The sequence below is a fragment of the Mastomys coucha genome, unplaced genomic scaffold (assembly GCF_008632895.1).
Source record: "Mastomys coucha isolate ucsf_1 unplaced genomic scaffold, UCSF_Mcou_1 pScaffold19, whole genome shotgun sequence".
Classification (NCBI taxonomy): domain Eukaryota; kingdom Metazoa; phylum Chordata; class Mammalia; order Rodentia; family Muridae; genus Mastomys; species Mastomys coucha.
In genome coordinates, this window is record NW_022196901.1 from 8066960 (window position 1) to 8085211 (window position 18252).

The 18252-nt window shown below is 34.7% G+C and overlaps 1 protein-coding gene across 1 annotated transcript in view; it reads left to right on the forward strand.

Moving 5' to 3' along the window:
* Sema3d (semaphorin 3D) overlaps window positions 1-18252 on the forward strand; it is a 200496-nt gene that overhangs the window by 142288 nt on the left and 39956 nt on the right. The window contains exons 8-10 of the mRNA XM_031380014.1: window positions 1985-2127; window positions 14530-14644; window positions 15678-15747. Of these exons, the coding sequence (XP_031235874.1) occupies window positions 1985-2127; window positions 14530-14644; window positions 15678-15747 (328 nt within the window). The remainder of the gene's footprint in view (window positions 1-1984; window positions 2128-14529; window positions 14645-15677; window positions 15748-18252) is intronic.

Below are 18252 nucleotides of genomic sequence, written 5' to 3' on the forward strand. Positions count from 1 at the left end.
CTGGCAGCAAGGCTAGGCTGGTAGTAACAGAAGTATTAATTACTTGATTTCTCTCTCTTTCTCTCTCTCTCTCTCTCTCTCTCTCTCTCTCTCTCTCTCTCTCTCTCTCTGTGTGTGTGTGTGTGTGTGTGTGTGTGTGTGTGTGTGTGTGTGTATGAAATACAGAGAGAGAGAGGGAAAGAGAGGAAGAGAGAGAGAGAATGTTTTGGTTGTTTTAATTTGAGAAATTATCTCAAGTAGCCAAAGTTTGTCTTGAATTCTTGACCCATGTGATTAAAGATGTGTGAAAGCATGACTTTTAAAGAAGGCTACTATGAAGCTTCCTTTATGGGACCTTGGTCAACAGCCATTCGTTTTCTGGAAAATAATTTTTCAAAACTCTTGAGATATATAAAAATCATATTCTCAGGCAGAAATCATCAAGAACAATGTGATTCCTGCAGGTTCCTCATATATTGTTTTTAACACAATTGGTTCCTCTGCTCCCAGAGAACCATGTTTATCTTTGCTTTCATTCCAACCACCTCTTCTGAACCAAACACAGACCTGTTATCAGGCTGGCTTACAGTTACACAAAACAACTTGAAATGCTCAGTTCTTTCTAATCAAGGCATTAGGAAACTTTATCAGACTTAGAAGCAGCACAAAGGGGTTTTGCCTCTCATGGTGCAAATACTTTGTAACTGGCCATATATTCGGGATGCCTTTCTAGGCCAGGACAGACAGCCTTTATAACTTTGAATAGCTCTATGTCATTACTGCAAGTACATGCTGTGATCAGGGTTCCCAGCCACATTGTGCTCATAACCATGGCAGTCACTGTCATCACTGTCTCTATCAAAATATATTACATTGATCTTTGCCTTAGTTTATAATTTTTGGGCTCCTATTAGTGTTGGAGTCCAGACTTAATACAAGCTATAAAACTGCTTTACCACTTAGGTGTCTCCAGTCCTTTTTATATTTTCTATTTGGAGACAGAATCTCACTAAATTGCATAGGTAAGCCTTGAACACACCTTGTAGGCCTTGTACTTGTGACATGGTATTACAAATATGTGCTACTGTGGCAAGCTATGATTTATATTTATTGAATACTAGGTACTGCTGGTTGCTAAGTATTTTTGTGTATACTAACTCAGTAGTAGATACTACTCAATATGACTAGACAAATAACACTAGTATCTCCATATTATAAGAAATATTAGGCATAAATAGATTCTTGGACTTTTCACTAAGGTCATGTGTACAAAATTGCCTAAGAACATCTTTAAAATATAAACTCAGAAAGAGTATCTCTAGGGCATATGCTAGAGATAACATAGTCAGTACTGGTCATTTTTATTCCACGTCTGGTGAATTTCACACAGGAAAATAAAGAATTCTACAATGGTCATAATTAATGAGATGTACAGGTTTCCCCAAGTTCCTTACAAATCACACAGGCATTAAAAAACCAGTCTCATCATAAAGAGAATATAGAATCAGAACCTTTAGATGGTAAAAAAAAAATCCTCTCAAGTCATCTGTATGACATTTTGATCAACAGTAGAGCATTTATATTCTGTATGGAAAGAGATCTAACAAGATTATATTGCCTAGTGACATTGTGGCCAGTTATTTTCCTGTAATTATAATCTGTAATGTTTGAATAGTAATGATGAATTATCACCAGATAATTTATTTCTCAGGATATAAACTTGTGATTAGATGGTCTGTGACTGATTTTGCTGAAATCACTAAGAGTTGCATCACCTAATACTTTGTCACCCATTCCAGAAACTCCTCCCAGGCTTGTTCCCTAGCTCTTTGTGTTGCCACGTGCGCTAACACAGTGCCATGTTTTTCTGCACATCTTGTTTCCTATATTCACCTCTCACATTACTTTTTCAAAACTCTGCTAATTGATGTATAAAAGTCTCAAAGACAATTCTGGCTGGATTATTTTATTGTTTTACATTGTAACTGTCCTTTTGTCCTTACAGGAGCAAAATTTATTGGCACATTCCCCATTCCAGACACCTATAATCCAGATGATGATAAAATATATTTCTTCTTTCGGGAATTATCTCAAGAAGGCAGCACTTCTGACAGAAGCATTCTTTCAAGAGTTGGAAGAGTTTGTAAGGCAAGATTCACTTATTTTTTCTTAAGAATTATATCTATATGTATGAAGTAAAAGTAATTCATCTTAAGTGTTGAAGGAATGGTGACCATCCACTATTGATAAAGTTGTAAGATGAGTTTACACTAATATATATAATTCTATGTAATATGTGTAATTTTGGAGATGCAATTGTGACGAGCAAAGGTAAAGTTATTTTCAAATATCGAATTTTATTTTCAGTGCTTGTTCTGCCTCCCTGGTCTTGCATGTCATTGGCTCTCTGCCTAGATGCTCTGTTACTTACTGCTCTTTCCAATGAGAGCACACACTGTGCTGATCCCCAGAGGAATAAGGTTTTCATGTAGTGTTAAACAATCTTATCTTAAAATAGAATACTGAGAATAACTTAAACACTAACAAAATCATGTCTCTGCTTTTATTAATACACATCACATATTTAACAACCATGTATTTTGTTTGGGCTGACTTAGTTTGAAATATAACTATAGCTTATTATATTAAATACATCCTATACAATTAATCCAGACTAAGTTCTAAGAGAAAAATTAAGAAAAGATAGAATGTTTATTTTCAAGAATACTGCAATTACTTTTGAATACTGCCATTTAATGTAAATTATAGTAACTAAATTAACATCTTGAGATGCTTACATTTTGTTCCATCAAGGCTTTTAGTTGTTTTACTATGGTCTTTATGGAACAGTGACAGGACTGGAGCCAGCCTTGATTTCCAAATGTATGTATTCTTTCTGGTTTTGACTCTGCAGAAAGAACGTTCCTGAGAAGAAATAAATCAATTACTATGAGCAAGAGCTGTTAAGTTAATAAATGCTTTCTGCAGGGAATCCTTCTTTGGTCTTAAACAAACTTTACTTTAAGTAGGCCTGTCACTTTTCATTTCAGTCTGTGCCCTCAGGCTTTTGAACACTTCCAGGGGCTGATATACAAACCATCACCACACATGAAACGGCTAATGACAACATGTCTTTTGAATGAAGCTGACTTGTGAGACCAGACCATTCTTTACTTCCCCTCCTAGTCAATAATGCTTCTCTCACTGATCCTCTTTTTCCCCAAAAAGGACAGAATTTCTAAGAAGCATCCTTATTCTCTCAGAGTCCAAGAATCTGTAGTCTTTTTTTTACATTCTCCTGCTAGGGATGAATGGCCATGCCTGGAGTTACTCCTGGTACATTAGTGTACTGAAGCATGCCACATAACAGTATGCCAGCCCTGAAAGCCATGCAGTAGATTGGCTCTTTTAAATAAGTGGAGTATATTAAAAACATCAAAAGGAGTTTACAAGCAGATTTATTTCATGAGTCTTTGAAAAAACACATATGACAAGTATGCTCTTTGTGAATTTCAGTATTAATATCTTAATGTGTAAAATCCAATTGAGTATTATTTGTCATAAAGTAATGGTTTTATTCTGCTGTAAGTGAATTTAAAGGTAGATGAATGACTTAACATTTGTCAATTTCTATATAGAAATTATACCAACAGGCAGGTCTCTAAGCATGAGCATATTGTAAGCTGTGATCAAACTACTGAAATTCTGAAAATGCAGGGAAAATGCAATTAATGAGTCTTCACAAATTAAAAAGTCTCTGAGATTATACAATAAGACTATAAATTTATCATTCTAACAGACTGTAAGATCAAATAGGGACATGTGATGGGTGAGCTTGATGAACAAAATTGAGACTTTTCCCTCAGTGTGTCTTGTCTCTTACTCATTCTTTTAACTGGGTGCCATCTAAGATTGCTCACTATGATCTGCTAGTCAAAGGTTCATGATATCTGGTTCCAAATGCTCTCCTTGCAATTTACCTACAGTGTATCCAGCTCATGTTCACTATGAAGTTATATGTTGTTTTCATGTAAAATAATTCTTCTGACATTACTTGGAATATATTCTTTTATGTTTATTTTCCTTACTTCCAAAATATCATCTTAATATCATCTCCCTATGTTTTTTCAAGTAATATAAAAAAGCATATTCTTATAATGAGACAAAATTGAGTTGATAATTCTAAGAAAATAGTCAAGAAGGAAGATTTCATAATTGACAAATGGAGAGAAAGCCATGGAAGGGTTTCCCACTTTACTAGGTTTTGTTCTAGTAGAACAGGAGTCCTTTATGCTGCTTGTTCTGCTGACGTTTTCCCACAATCCATATTTGAAAACACAAATGTTTAGTTCTTGCTGCAATTGTTTGCTTTTATTTCTAATACATTGGCATGAAAAGAAACTGTTTAGAGTATAAGAATTTCATGCCACTTCTGTTATAAAACATAAGAAATGGTGTTGTATTGAGCTGAATAATCTGTTTTCTTGACTTATTTGGCAAAAAGTTACTGTTAAGTGGTTTCAGAAACAGACTCTCACACATTTACACACACACACACACACACACACACACACACATACACATTCTTATGTGCACATGTACATACATAAGATTAAACATTGTTAAAGTGAAAGGCTAATATGTTCAGTATTATAATCTTTCCTTGCATTATCATTGACTATTTCACCAACAGCAACAGAATATTCCTTCCCTAAAAAAACATACTACAATGCTAATTCTCAGTCACCTTTTTCAAAAGTAAATTTCAAGATGCACCAAAGGTATACTAATAATAAAATATGACATAAATAAGAGACATGAGAAGTTGCTATCATGTCAAATGAAGTTTGAAGAGATCAAATGAAGGGCACGATTATAATGAATCATAGAATATAAACAGGACTATCCTACATGGAGGAATAGAGGACAGACATTCCAGGCAGCATTTGTCAAGGTAGATTCTGTTCACAGAATGCTGAAATCTTGTAACAAGAATTCAAGGCATGTGTCAGCAGAGCACTATCTTTGTTGTAAATCAGGTGGTAAGAAGTCTTGTCTCCATGTTATCAAATGAGAACACTATTCTGTAGGCAATAGGGAAGTTATTCAATATGATTTAAGGTACAGAGAGACAAGGTGAATATATTTAGTTACCTGCTGAAGAGTGTATCTGGATTGAGAAATACTTGTGATTAGGAAGCCTGTTATATCCAACATAGTAGAAACAAAGACATGAAGTTATATTTGGGAGATATTTAAAAGAGAATCTATGTATACACATCTAAGGTGTGAATAATTATCATTATTTCATTGATATATCAATACAGACTAGTTCAATACATGATCATAGTCTTGCTCATATCGACAATATTTAATGCACTAGTTGCATGGTGTTATATTGAAATATGACTATCAATCAAGAACTGAATTCATGGTACATTTTAACTACTTCCTTGTTTCCATTCCTGTAAATGATATCGACCCTATATAATACATCCCTCATAGTTAATACCTTCCCAGAAGACACTTGCCATATATAGAAGCACTGCTATATTCTTGGTAACTGGATTTTTAAAATAGAAGTCATGGATCTGGAAAGTAGAAGCTTATTAAGCTACTTGAAAGCATGAAGCTGGGCACTGTAGAGTCTGGATTCTTGACTTTGAAAGCCACTGATATACTGTTGGCTCTTGAGTCATAAAAGTTCCTAAAATTGTTTAGAAAGATTTGTACATTTAGGGATTTTTTTTTTTTTTTTTTTTTGCTATGGCTGAATGGGAAGGAGAATTCCCACCAGTCAAGGTAAAGATAATTTGATTTAAAACAATAATCTGTTGCTGTGGATGGACAGCTATCTCTAATCCTAGTACTTGGAAAAAATAAAATATTTTTTATCTATTAGTGAGGATAGGAAGTAGATTGGATAGGAAGAAGACAAGGGAGAGGAGAAAAAGAAAGATAAAAGAAAGGAAGGAAGAAAGGAAAGAATAAAGGAAGGGAGGAAGGAAGGAAGGAAGAGAAAATCAACTTTTCAATGATGTTACAGTCCAAAAATTCAAGTATGATAAGGATTTAAAAGCCACGTTTGACAGTCAGAAGATAACAAATAATGCCTGCTTATAAACATGCAACTTAATATATACCTGCTACCCTCTTGTAACTTTCTCCATTTTAATCTACACAACATGGATACCCACATCTTCCATGTGTATTGTACCAAAGAAATGTACGGCTTATGTGAGAGCATTTGGATTTACCTGTGATAACTGATAATTAGGAAGGTATTGATCAGTGACATAGATTTCTGGGTGTGAGCACATAACAGTCTGATGTAGGAGACTTAGATATAAGAATGAAAACCTTGCTTTTCATACATAAAAGAAATGTGTGCCCACACATATTACATCTCATATACATAGAGTTTTAGATCTAATTTAACTCTTGGAATTTTTTCATGTGCTGAAGAAGGTAGTAGTAGTATCCTGGGGGTTAACTACCAAGTTGTGTAGGCAACTTGTAGCATTGTGTTGTGTTTCTGTTCCTTTTGTTGGGTTGGACAAACTATTTCACTTTGAAGGCCAGGCTACCGTAGGACCCACTGTGGAGTGCATACTAATTTCAAACTCTCCCAATTCACTTATCTCTTCTTTCTGAGTTTCAGACATGTGACATCATGCCCACCTGACATTGTATTTGTTATAATGTAGAAGTTACTGTTATTTTGTTTTTATTAAGAAAAGAGAATTTATTTTGTTATTTTTATTTATATGTAAATGTGTGAGTATCTGCTACATGGCTTCAGGTACTCACAGAAGCCAGAATGTTATTGGCTCTCAGGAGCTGGAATTACAGGGTGCTCTGAACCACCTGAGCTGGGTGTTGGGAGTCAACTCTGGTCCTTTGGAAGACCAGCAAGTGCTTTTAACTATTGAGCATCTTTCTAATCCTGTTTTTTTCCTGATTTAAAAATAATTGTAAATTGTAAATGTAGACCATTTTAGGAATACAATCAAAGTAATTTCAAACCACATCTGGTAAAAATTTATTAATAATGAGAACAATATAAATTTTGGCTGGGGCATGTGAAAGGGAGAGATATCAATTAACTTATTAATAATAGTAAGCAAGGAGAAAACCTTTATGTGCAGACCCTCTTTCAAACTAAAAATCATTTTCAACATACAAGGCATGTTTCCTAATGAATTATCTATCATAATATTATGGTGGTATAGTCCAACTATTTAACGACTTTTTCATACTTAAAATAGGGTGATTTTCCTATTTTATGATTTTGAAAATCCTTGTTAATCTCTATTAAATTCTTCACTCTTGTTTAACTGTCAATATTTTGAAGCACAAAGTGGGCCATCTTACACCTCAGAATTTTTGTCATAGATAATACACTATATAGATGCCCATGGTGAGAAATTACACATTGACTCAATGATCAGTCACAGAAGCATGAAATACATTATGGAAAGATTGCTGCCTATTTACTTTGAAATTCAGCACTTTCAGATACCACTTTATCTATACAACCTCCCCCACCACTGTGAGAGAGAGATTGTGTGTGTGTGTGTGTGTGTGTGTGTGTGTGTAACTGCTCATCCCTTTAGTGGGGATAGCTCTCAGCTTTGCCCCTCAAGGCTGTTTTGATTACTGGTGGATTCCCTTCATTTTTGGAAGCATTGTGTCAGGCTTACTTACACAGCCCACTCTAAGTTCCAGCTGCAGGCCATGCCAGTTCCCCTTTTGTTTTGAGCATTTCCTTTTGTCCATGCCAGGAATTCAATTTGGATAGCCCTGACACATAACTTGCCTAGGGGTCTCATTAATAGCTGTTTGCTTCAATTCCACTTGCATTGTCTGTTTTGATATATGGCCCTATTTGGACCATCACTGCCTTTGAAGATTTGTGTTTTTAGCCTGATGACACTTTTCTGTATTTATTGATCTCCTCTGAGCTGTGGTTTTCTGCTTACTTTCAGAGTGTCACTTGCAACCTAAGTGAGAGATTTAGTGCCCTCAGTTACAGATGTGTTTTGCCTGTACTTCCATCTGCTTTTCTGTCAGAAAAATTCTTGGGAAGGGATTTATAATGTTTGCTGTAGTTTTAAAAACAAAATTTAGTGAGCCTTGATACAAACGGCAAGCATGCCTATGTTTACCCAACTTAACCTGCTAGTGCTTAGACAATAAATTCTTTAGTATAATGTGTTATCCATGCCCTGTATCTCTAATGATATGAGTTTTTGAAATAGTTAAACAGGTTTTCCTTATTCTCATTCATGTTCTCCAACAGAAAATCACAAACACTTTCCTGTAACTATTACTTAAGAAACAAATCAGCAAACAAAAACAGTAAGAAAACTTTTCCTTGAAACTCTATATAGATTTTTTTTTTATATCCAGCATGGTATAAAACTAGGCATGGTGCTGTATGATTGGAAGGAACCCTAACCCTTGGGAGATATAGGCAGGAGGATAAGAAGTTTAATGTTATCCTCTGCGATACAGTGAGTTCCAGGCCAGCATGAAATAAATGTGACTATGTCTTTAAAAACATTCATTAGTATTAATGGACTAACTTTGTGAATATACAGATTTTTCAAATCCAATGCCTTAGAGCGTAATACACTCCAAGAAATTAGGATAATAATAGAGTTATCAATTCACCTTTGACTAAAATTTCAATATTTGCTCAGAGTTGTATATTCTTGTGCAAAGGGAAGAGGGTAAATTTATGATACACATAAACACAAACATCTTTTTTTTTGTGCTGTCTTCTCCGGTGTCTCTCATCAACAGCATTTATTCTTGTACTATACTTAGAATTAACAAAACTGGTTTTGTTTTGAAGTATGATAAAATATATATTTTTCAAAAATAAAATATTATTCTGTCACTGACGCTACTATCTGTTGGAGGCAAATACATAGGTCATCTCTAGACTACGACAAAGTCAGCAGATAACATTAGGGAAATTTTGTACCTTAATGATTTTGACTTAATGGATGCTTTCTTTCAGTCTTTCATATACTTTATCTGATTTGCCATTTGTAATAAAAATATGCGTCTAGCAGGCTTAAAATAGTCCTGTGCTAAAATATGCTAAAGAATGCCAGTAATGTCCACAAAGTCTCATTTGACATTGACCATGTACATTATAATATAGTGGTTGTTGTGTTTTATAAAAAAGAAAGAAAGAGCCAGGATATGTTTGGTAGAGGCACAGTATGGTGAGGTGGAAGGGCCTCTGTGGGCACATGCTGAGCTATCCCCCAAGGGGATCTAGCTGATCCCCAAGGTACCAGCCATAGTATATAGTATAGAATAGAGTTTACTTAGGGCATGGGGAGAGGGACTGAGGAGGCAGTAGAGAAATAGAAAGGCAGAGATAGATAGATAGATAGATAGATAGATAGATAGATAGATAGATAGATACATAGATACATAGATACATAGATACATAGATACATAGATACATAGATAGATGGATGGATAGATATTGAGAGAGAAAGATACTTGAGGCCAGCCAGGAACCCTGGAGAGAAGGGGAAGGAAATGGGGAGAGAAGAGCCAGACAGGTAAGAGAGTGAAAGAGTAGGAGAATAGGAATGTAGGAAAGTAAGAGACTGAGGAGGGCAAACAGCCCCTTTTATAGGGAGTCAGGAATACCTGGCTGTAGCCAGGTCACTGTGGGGAAGACCCTAGAAGGAATGCTAACAGCAGTACTTTAGGGATGGGTAAGAGGGCTCCACAGGTATAAACCGCTTGCCACCAAGCATGAGAGCCCAATGGTTGAAGGAGAAAACTGATTTCTTCAAGTTGTCCTCTGACCTACAGATGTGTGCTGTGTCTCCTCTAACCATCTCCTCCAGGTAAAGAATTTAAAATAAATATTAATTAGATAATTAAATTAAGTAATAATAATTTAATAAATAACTTAATTAATTAAGAATTAAATAAATATTTTTAAATGCACTACAAAATAGAGATTTAATGAGGATATTTCTATACATTGTGGGAAACAATATATGTCAGTAAGCTATACCCTTCAAAAACAAATGAGAAAACAATGTCATCCTTTCCCAATTTTTTACACTGTCTCTTTTGCAGTAAATTGTAACTGTGGTTTCTTATAAATCATTCAGGGGAAGAATAACATAACTGCCCCTGCTACTAAAAATGAAAATAAAAGAGAAACTATTGATATAATACTAACATTAATTTAGAAGCGAGTCAGTTAAATATTCACATGGCATTATACTCAGCAATCCTCTCAGGTGAGTTGCTGCAACAAATGTAAAAGCCTCAGTGATTCACATAGAAATGGGTGAGATGACACAAGAAGTTCCAGGTAAAAAATCACTATCTCCGCTGTGTTGCTTTGAATATGCTTGGCCCCGTAGGGAGTGATCCTGATCCTGTTAGGAGGTGTGGCCTTGTTGGAAGAAGTATGTCTCTGTGGGGTTGGGTTGAAGCTCCATCCAGTGCTGAAGAGTCAGTTTCTCCTGGCTACAGTCAGATCAACATATAGAAAGCTCGCTCAGATCCTTTAGTACCTCCTGCCTGGATGCTGCCCTGCTTCCTTCCATGATGATGATGGACTACATCTCTGACCCTGTAATCCAGCTCCAATGAAATGCTATCCCTTATAAGAGTTGCCTTGGTCATGATGTCTTTTCACAGCAATGGAAACCCTGAGATACTACCTACTAACAATGAACAGATAAGATACCTTAAAGGAAAAACCAAAAATATGCATATGTAAATCATTACAGAAAGGTACAGAGAAGAAAACTAGCCACAAGTATCTTTGTACAATTTTTCCCAAGCATTCTGCCTACTCAGTACATCTCCATCCCCTGAACATATGATTTCAATAAATTTTCAGACACTTTGAAAATTTTATCGATTTTCATTACAATTTAAGGTCAGTTAATATATTTCCCTAGGTCTTTGTTTTACAATAAAGAGGTGAAAATGACAATACAAGGTGTGGAGAGATCCACAAGAGTTGTAGTATATACAGATTAAACCTTATTTAGCATATGAACCCAGAACTATGACCCACAAGGTCACAAGACACACTCATAGAAGCTCATGTGTGACAGCCTTGAACTCCTTTACATGTCTGTTTAATATTTATGTGAACCTAAGTTTGCTTGCACAGAAGAAATATGTTCTATCCATTAGGATGCATTGTGACTGATCTACTCATTACTAGGTCTAAACAATTCACAACATGTTGTCAAAACCCAAGCAAGTGGCTAAAGAGAGGCATTCTCTTTGGGTACCACCCAGATGGAGCACAAGAGGTCAGGCTTATTTACCTTTGTCTCTTTGTTTCTTTCATGTGCATCTTTGTGGAGAGGATCTTGTAACAAAGAGGCTGTGATAACTAGAGTGGGGCACACAGAACTGACTGGTGACCACCAGCTACTGATTCTGACATCTCAATAATAAATTCTTTGTGTTAGTGAGACTGTTGATTTCTTTAGAACTTCACAAAAGCAAGCAAAGTGATTATCTCCTTTCAGCCCTCTTCTGGGCTTAAAGTTCTCAGAGGGGATTCTGTGGATTTGCAAACAAACACAGGGTCTGGGAGCTGGATAACAAGGTCAGACTGACACTTTCTTGCAGAAGAAAGAACAAAGTCTGGTGCAGAGAACTTCCTGGGCTGGATTTCTCTGTTTTTATCTTTTGTTTATTAACTGGACAAGGCTTCTGGGTAGGGAGGCGAGAGCAAAGGTTACTTCCTTAAAATATTGAAACTTTTAATTGTCAAGTTAAAAAAAAAACAACACTGTAGAAATAATCGTTTTAATCAACAAATTGAGAGCTAGTAAGTTAGAATTGTCTCATGTTTACCATAGATGAGAATGAAAATAGAAGAAGGGGAAAAAGTTTTCATATTTGTTGACCTTTTCTATACCAGTATATTTAGAAAAGAGTGGTACTTTCTGAGGTATGAGCATTTAGAAAGCCATATTTTAGATCAGTCTGCCTTTACATCTTCAGAGACATCAGAATTGTCAAACAGCTCGGTAGAATATTGTTTAAGCAATGGTGATCAAATAATAAACATATACAAGAGAAATTTAAAAGCGGTTATAGACATGCCTGTTACTAGAGTGACATTAAAGTATGCTGTGTGGTTTTCTCAAAGACAAATATAATTATTTCATTTCTTTCCTAATTACAATCTCTAAGTGCTTCTTCATTGTGTACTTAATAACACACAGGCACCTTGGCCACATATGAAAGCCTCCCTTGGTCGCCTCCTAATTTACTTTTCCAACATTTTCCTTCACTATTTTAATTGATCCCAGTTTTCTTCTAAGCCATCTTTGTCTTGGTTCTCTATGTTTTGGATTGTTCTGTCTGCTGTACTTTTCCCCTAACTTCCAGCCCCTGGGCCATTTCTGCAACTAATCTTTCTCCCTGTATCCTGACATTGCCTGTATTTGTAAAGGCCTAGTATCAAGTCTGCCTCTTTGCAAACACCTGTCTGCATGTTTTCAATGTACAGGAACTGCAGCAGGAGCTCTATATCCTTGGCTTTCCAAACTTGTTTAAGCAACTTCGTCAATGTCATTTGTAAGGGTGGTTATTTCTTAACTATTAAATATGTGTATTAAGCACCAGATTGAAGATACATCGAAGAATATTCTAGTAGGTGAAGAAATTAGGAACTTGATTTTCTCATGATAACATAAAACAGCTAAAAATTAAATGCTATCATATATTTTTATTATCATCAAAACAGCAGAAATTCTAAGCTGCATTCTTGATAAAACAAAACAACAAAAACTTCACCAAAAAACCTCCTATGTTTGTTTTGATTTTAAGTACTTTCTATGTATAGCATTGTGTTTTTATTGTATATATACATATACATATAAATATATATTTATATGTGTAACCTCAAGTACATAAGCACTAAGCTACAAATATATTCTCTTATTCATAATGCCTTGGAATCATTTAAACTTTAAAGGAGAGAGATAGTTGTTGAGTGTGGTAGTATACCCATTTAATCCCAGCTCTGAGAAGACAGAAGAAGGAGGAATTCTGCTAGCTTAAGCCAAAATGGTCTATACAGTGAGTCCCAGCCAGATAGGGCAACAAAATGATAGCCTATGTCAACTTTTTACAAAGTGAGAAAAAAATCTATGAGATCTTATATTTAATTTATTAAGTACATGAGTATACTTTTATTCAAGATCAATGCCTTTCAAGTATAAAATTATCTTTTACTTTATATTGTAATTTGTTATAATTTTAAAAATTAAATATTTTTTAAAAAATAAATTAAGAAAATAATTATTACTTCATTTTACTGGTCAAGAGCTATCCCTGTTGACTAGGGAAGGTTTTCAATGAGAGTTGCACAGTGTGTAACTCTGTGCTTGATCTTAATTTCTCTGAAGGTGTGAGGCTCTCTAGTCTTGCTTCTGTGTCTGCTTTTTTACATATGTGGACTCAATTTTATTGCTTAGGGTAGTCAGTAAGATATTTTCTTCAGTTTGGTCTAGATTATAGACATTTAGCAACCTAGAGAAGGTAGGTACTAGATAGTCAAATATAAAGTTTGTTAATTAACTTTTCATTAACTTTTCTAAAAATTGGAATGAGGAAAGACAACAGATTTAGGTAACTTATAGTTAAATGAAAGTAAAATAATAGAAACTGAATCTAAGAATATTTTTATTGAAATAAAATGTTTAATGTGTACATTCCATGAATCATCTGCATTTTATTTATTATTAGCAACATAAAAAGCTAGCTTATTCAAATGCATTTTTTAAAATCTTATAAACAGTATATAAAGGAACATAATTCTGTTTATCCTATTTATTTGATATGGATATTTATTTTTGGCTTGACATTTAAAACCATTTTAAATAAAAAACTTTTGAGTAGAAGTTTTATGCAGATTAATATTCAAAATATTTTCATATGTATGTATGTATATGCCTATGTTTCTTTGATGTTTAATTAGTAATACATCAGAAAGGACACTTTTAACTCTATAATGAAGTCTATTTTTAAAACATTAAAATATATTTTTTCAAATTCATTAATGATATATAAGTCTTTCTAATGGATATTGAACTCAAGTTGCCTGGCAGTATACTAAATATATTGTACAAAATTTTCCATCTGATCATCAAAATAACTGAATTTCAAGTCATTAATCATATTTGGTCAATGACAAACTAGAAATGTATTAGCATTTTATAAGCCATGGAACAGAAACTTGGCAGACAGAGGTTTGATCCCAGCCTGCTTTAATTACTGCAGTTCTGCATGCATCTGCTCAGCCATGAGAGTTAAATTGCTTGCATTGCATTCACTTAAGCATAAGAAAACTTTTACAGTTGAGTGAAAACCTTTCTATTACAGAGGAGTTGAAGTACATATTCAGGCTTTGTGCCTTGTAAAGGTAATATTAATACGATACTACCTGTAATGCCTACTGGTTTTGTTAGTTATAGATTTGTATTAGTAACTTTTTAACCTTTCTGTTTTCCATTCTTTTAGAATGATGTAGGTGGGCAACGGAGTCTGATAAACAAATGGACTACTTTTCTTAAGGCAAGATTGATTTGCTCAATTCCTGGAAGTGATGGAGCAGATACCCATTTTGATGAACTTCGTAAGTTGCATAATTATTGTTACTTAGAAAAGTCTCACTACTTAATTTAGTGATTCAACATTTATTTTATTTTAGCACCAAATATTCAGATAACACAAACATGAACACTGCTGAGGGAATTGTTCTTACTAAATTCACATTTGCACAGGTGAAGCATATGTCCTCGCTATAGATGCACAATATTAGGAAAGTATTCCTGTATCTGAAAAAATCCTCAAATTAAATAAAGAAAACAAAATGACAGTAATGAGAGGTGATGCAATTAGACAGTCTATCCACACAGTCCATTCCTTTTTCCTTGGTTGGAGCAACAGGTAGGACGTTTTTATCCCTTGTTCTGATGATGCCCTCTGCTGGGGACTAGGGAAGCCTTGCTGATCATGATCATCTGACCCAAATCATATTCAGAGAGGCTCCAAACAGATTTCTTTTTTTTTTATTATTACTCTTAAATCTAGTTCTGGAAAGACATTAGTTGCATATAAAGCCAATATTATTAACTTTTATGTTTTAATTTTTTATGAAACATAAACTGAATAAGTCCTCCAATTACTTCCTAAGTATTATGTGATTTACTCATATTGAAAATAAACACATCCATATCTCACATAATCCTCTAAAACATTCTAGGACTTCTTCACTATCAGTGCTCTATTCACTACCCATGCATGCAGCTAGTTTTATACTAAAACATGACCTTGAAGCCATTACAGCACAACATGTTTTTAAACTGGTGAGTGATATCTTTCCCCAGTCTCTGGTTTTGATTTTATATGAAGTCACATATTCTTAATTGGAAAGAGTCATGGAAACTGCCAATTGAGTCATTTCTTTTATACTTGTTTGAAATATACCAATAGAGGTTGTGTCACATAGCTTTTGAGAAAGCTTTTACCCCTAATTCCTTAATATTGGAGTGACTCATCATTATTTTATAATCTACTTAGAGTTCATGAAGTGTTACATGTTATGAAAAGGCAACAGTAATACTGTAAAACAAATGCATTATAAATAATTATTTTTCCATTAACAGAAGATATTTACTTACTCCCTACGAGAGATGAAAGAAACCCTGTAGTATATGGAGTCTTTACCACAACCAGGTAGGTTGAACATGATGCACTTTTTAAAGTATTTTTTTATATAAACCTCTGAAGAGTTGTATTGTAATGAATTAGGACACAGGATCCTGAGACTTTGCTAGGCTGTTCCAGAATCCAAAAGGCAAGCTTCTGAGAAAAGGCAGGGAAGTTCAATTCTCAGCATGACACAAGATTTCAACAGCAGAATCTGGAGATATGTACAACTTATGACCTGATTGAATCAGGTCCACCCAGATTTTTAAAGATAACCACCCTAATATTAGCTGATCATGTATTTTGATCGTATCTATTAAATACATTATCTTAATAACTAACTTCATGTTTGAATAATTGGAGACACACTGGAAAGGCCACCACAGTGAATGTGATTTGTCTGTGGTGGGTAATGAGGCTCTCTGCTGCTATGCCAAACTCTCATGCCTGGCTAGTCTGAAGGCACTATATTCTGTTCTTTCTTACTTCAAGCTTTAAAACGTGGTTGTGCGTGTGTGTGTGTGTGTGTGTGTATGTGTGTGTTATGTCTGTGTGTATTGTGTGTATTTAAACTTGTGTATGCATGTCCATAAAGGTTAGAATAGAACATCTGATACTTTAGAATCAGATTTACAGGCAGCCATCAACTTTCTAAAGTGGGTGTTGGAAACTGAACTCTAGTATTCTGCAAAAGCAACACGCACTTTTAACCCTGAGTCATCTCTTCTGCCTTACAGAGAATGAATTGATTCCTTGAAATTTTTCTTGCATATAGGCAAGTAGATATTTGTTTGCATCCTAGGCAGTCATAGGCTATATATACCCATGCTCTAAGCTACATATTCAGTCCCAAACTAGTATAGTTATATTAGATACTTTTGTCAGTACTCTGACTGAATATCCCAGAGAACACTTATAAGAGAAATGATTCACCCTTCAAATATTTAATCTATTATGGTAGAGAAGCTTTCTCACAGTTGAGATTATAAAGCAAAGTAAAACCAGGGCCAGAACCAGAGGTGAGGTGTGATCTTTAAGGTCTACTTCCAGAGAGCCACTTTCTCCAGTGAGGTCCCACCTCCCAAAAGAGTACTACCAACTTGGGACCAGTTATTTAAAACTAAGAGCCTGTTAGGTTCATGTTTACACTATATAATATCTAGAGGATCTTTTAAATTTTCCTTCATAGTTGCATAGCACACATATTTTTATCTTTTGACTTTGGTTTTCTGTTTCCTAGAAATCTATTCATACTTGTCCTTTTTATCTCAATTACCACAGATAATTTTTACTCTGAAAGGGTCCCCTGAATACCCCTGTTGTTTTCAGGCTGCTTTTGCAACACATGATTCAGTGACTCATCTGAGCTCATGTCACTGCACATATGATTAAGCATTATCTCTAATATGAAGTCACAGGATAAATTTGTTAGATACTAAAAGCATATATATGTAATGCTCATAATTAGTGCTTTCTATATGTGTGACCAAAGAGGTTGTACAAAGGAAACAAATGAATGAAGGACTGAATTCATTGACAAATGAATGAAGGACTGAATTCATTGACAAAGCTGTAATCCATCATAAGATAGAGCATTCTTGACTTAGAACCTTATTATATTACAAACTATCCTATCTGTACCTCTTTGTCAATTTGAACAGGTAGACATGGGAATTGTGACGATTCCACTAACTTAACCTTTACAATAAGTTGTCATTTCCTATCAACAAAGCTAGTCTGAAAGTTGGCTCATCTTTATACTGTATTCTTGTTTGATTTTTGCCTTGTCCATATCATTGATGCTCTCCTCTGACTTCTGTGAGTTTGTAGAGGTACCCACAAACTCCTTATAAAAGTGTACTGCCTACTGTATTCATCCTATTTAATTTGGCTACTAATGTTTGGTGTGTTAAAAGTCCATAGCCTCTTCCATTGCCTGTCTAGAATACTTTTCAGTTTTGCATATATCTTCCCACGACTCTTTATCATTGTACTTTGACATTAGCACTGGAGCACTTGGAGGTATTGCTATCAACAAGGAAAGATATTACTCTGGTATCTCCCTTTAAAATAAAATCTTAAAGTTTATAGCTTATTTTTTTCCCTGTGGCAAGATCATCATGAAGAGAAATTGCCTACAGATTCAAAATACATTATAAAATAGTATTTGATTAATTATGAGACTTAAGATGAAAATATTTTAATATGGGCATTAAGAAGACACCCTAAGAGCTGTATTTTGGGAATCACTTTTTCAATTCATGTGCATTTAAAAAGGGTGCAAGAGGAGCAACAAGAGGGGCAATTGCCTGTAGTGGTTCAAGTATCTCAGCTATAGTTTTCTTGGCCTCTTTCCATTCAAAACCTTGCTTTGAAGTCAATGTATTCCACACATAAGATTTAGATATGTGCCAGGGAGACAGAGCCCCAAGATAGTGCTTTTTTTTTTCTTTTCCTATCAAATTTCTACCCACCCAGAGTGTGAAGTTACAAGTCAGCTCTTTCTTCCTGGTGTTCTTTGTTGTTTCATTT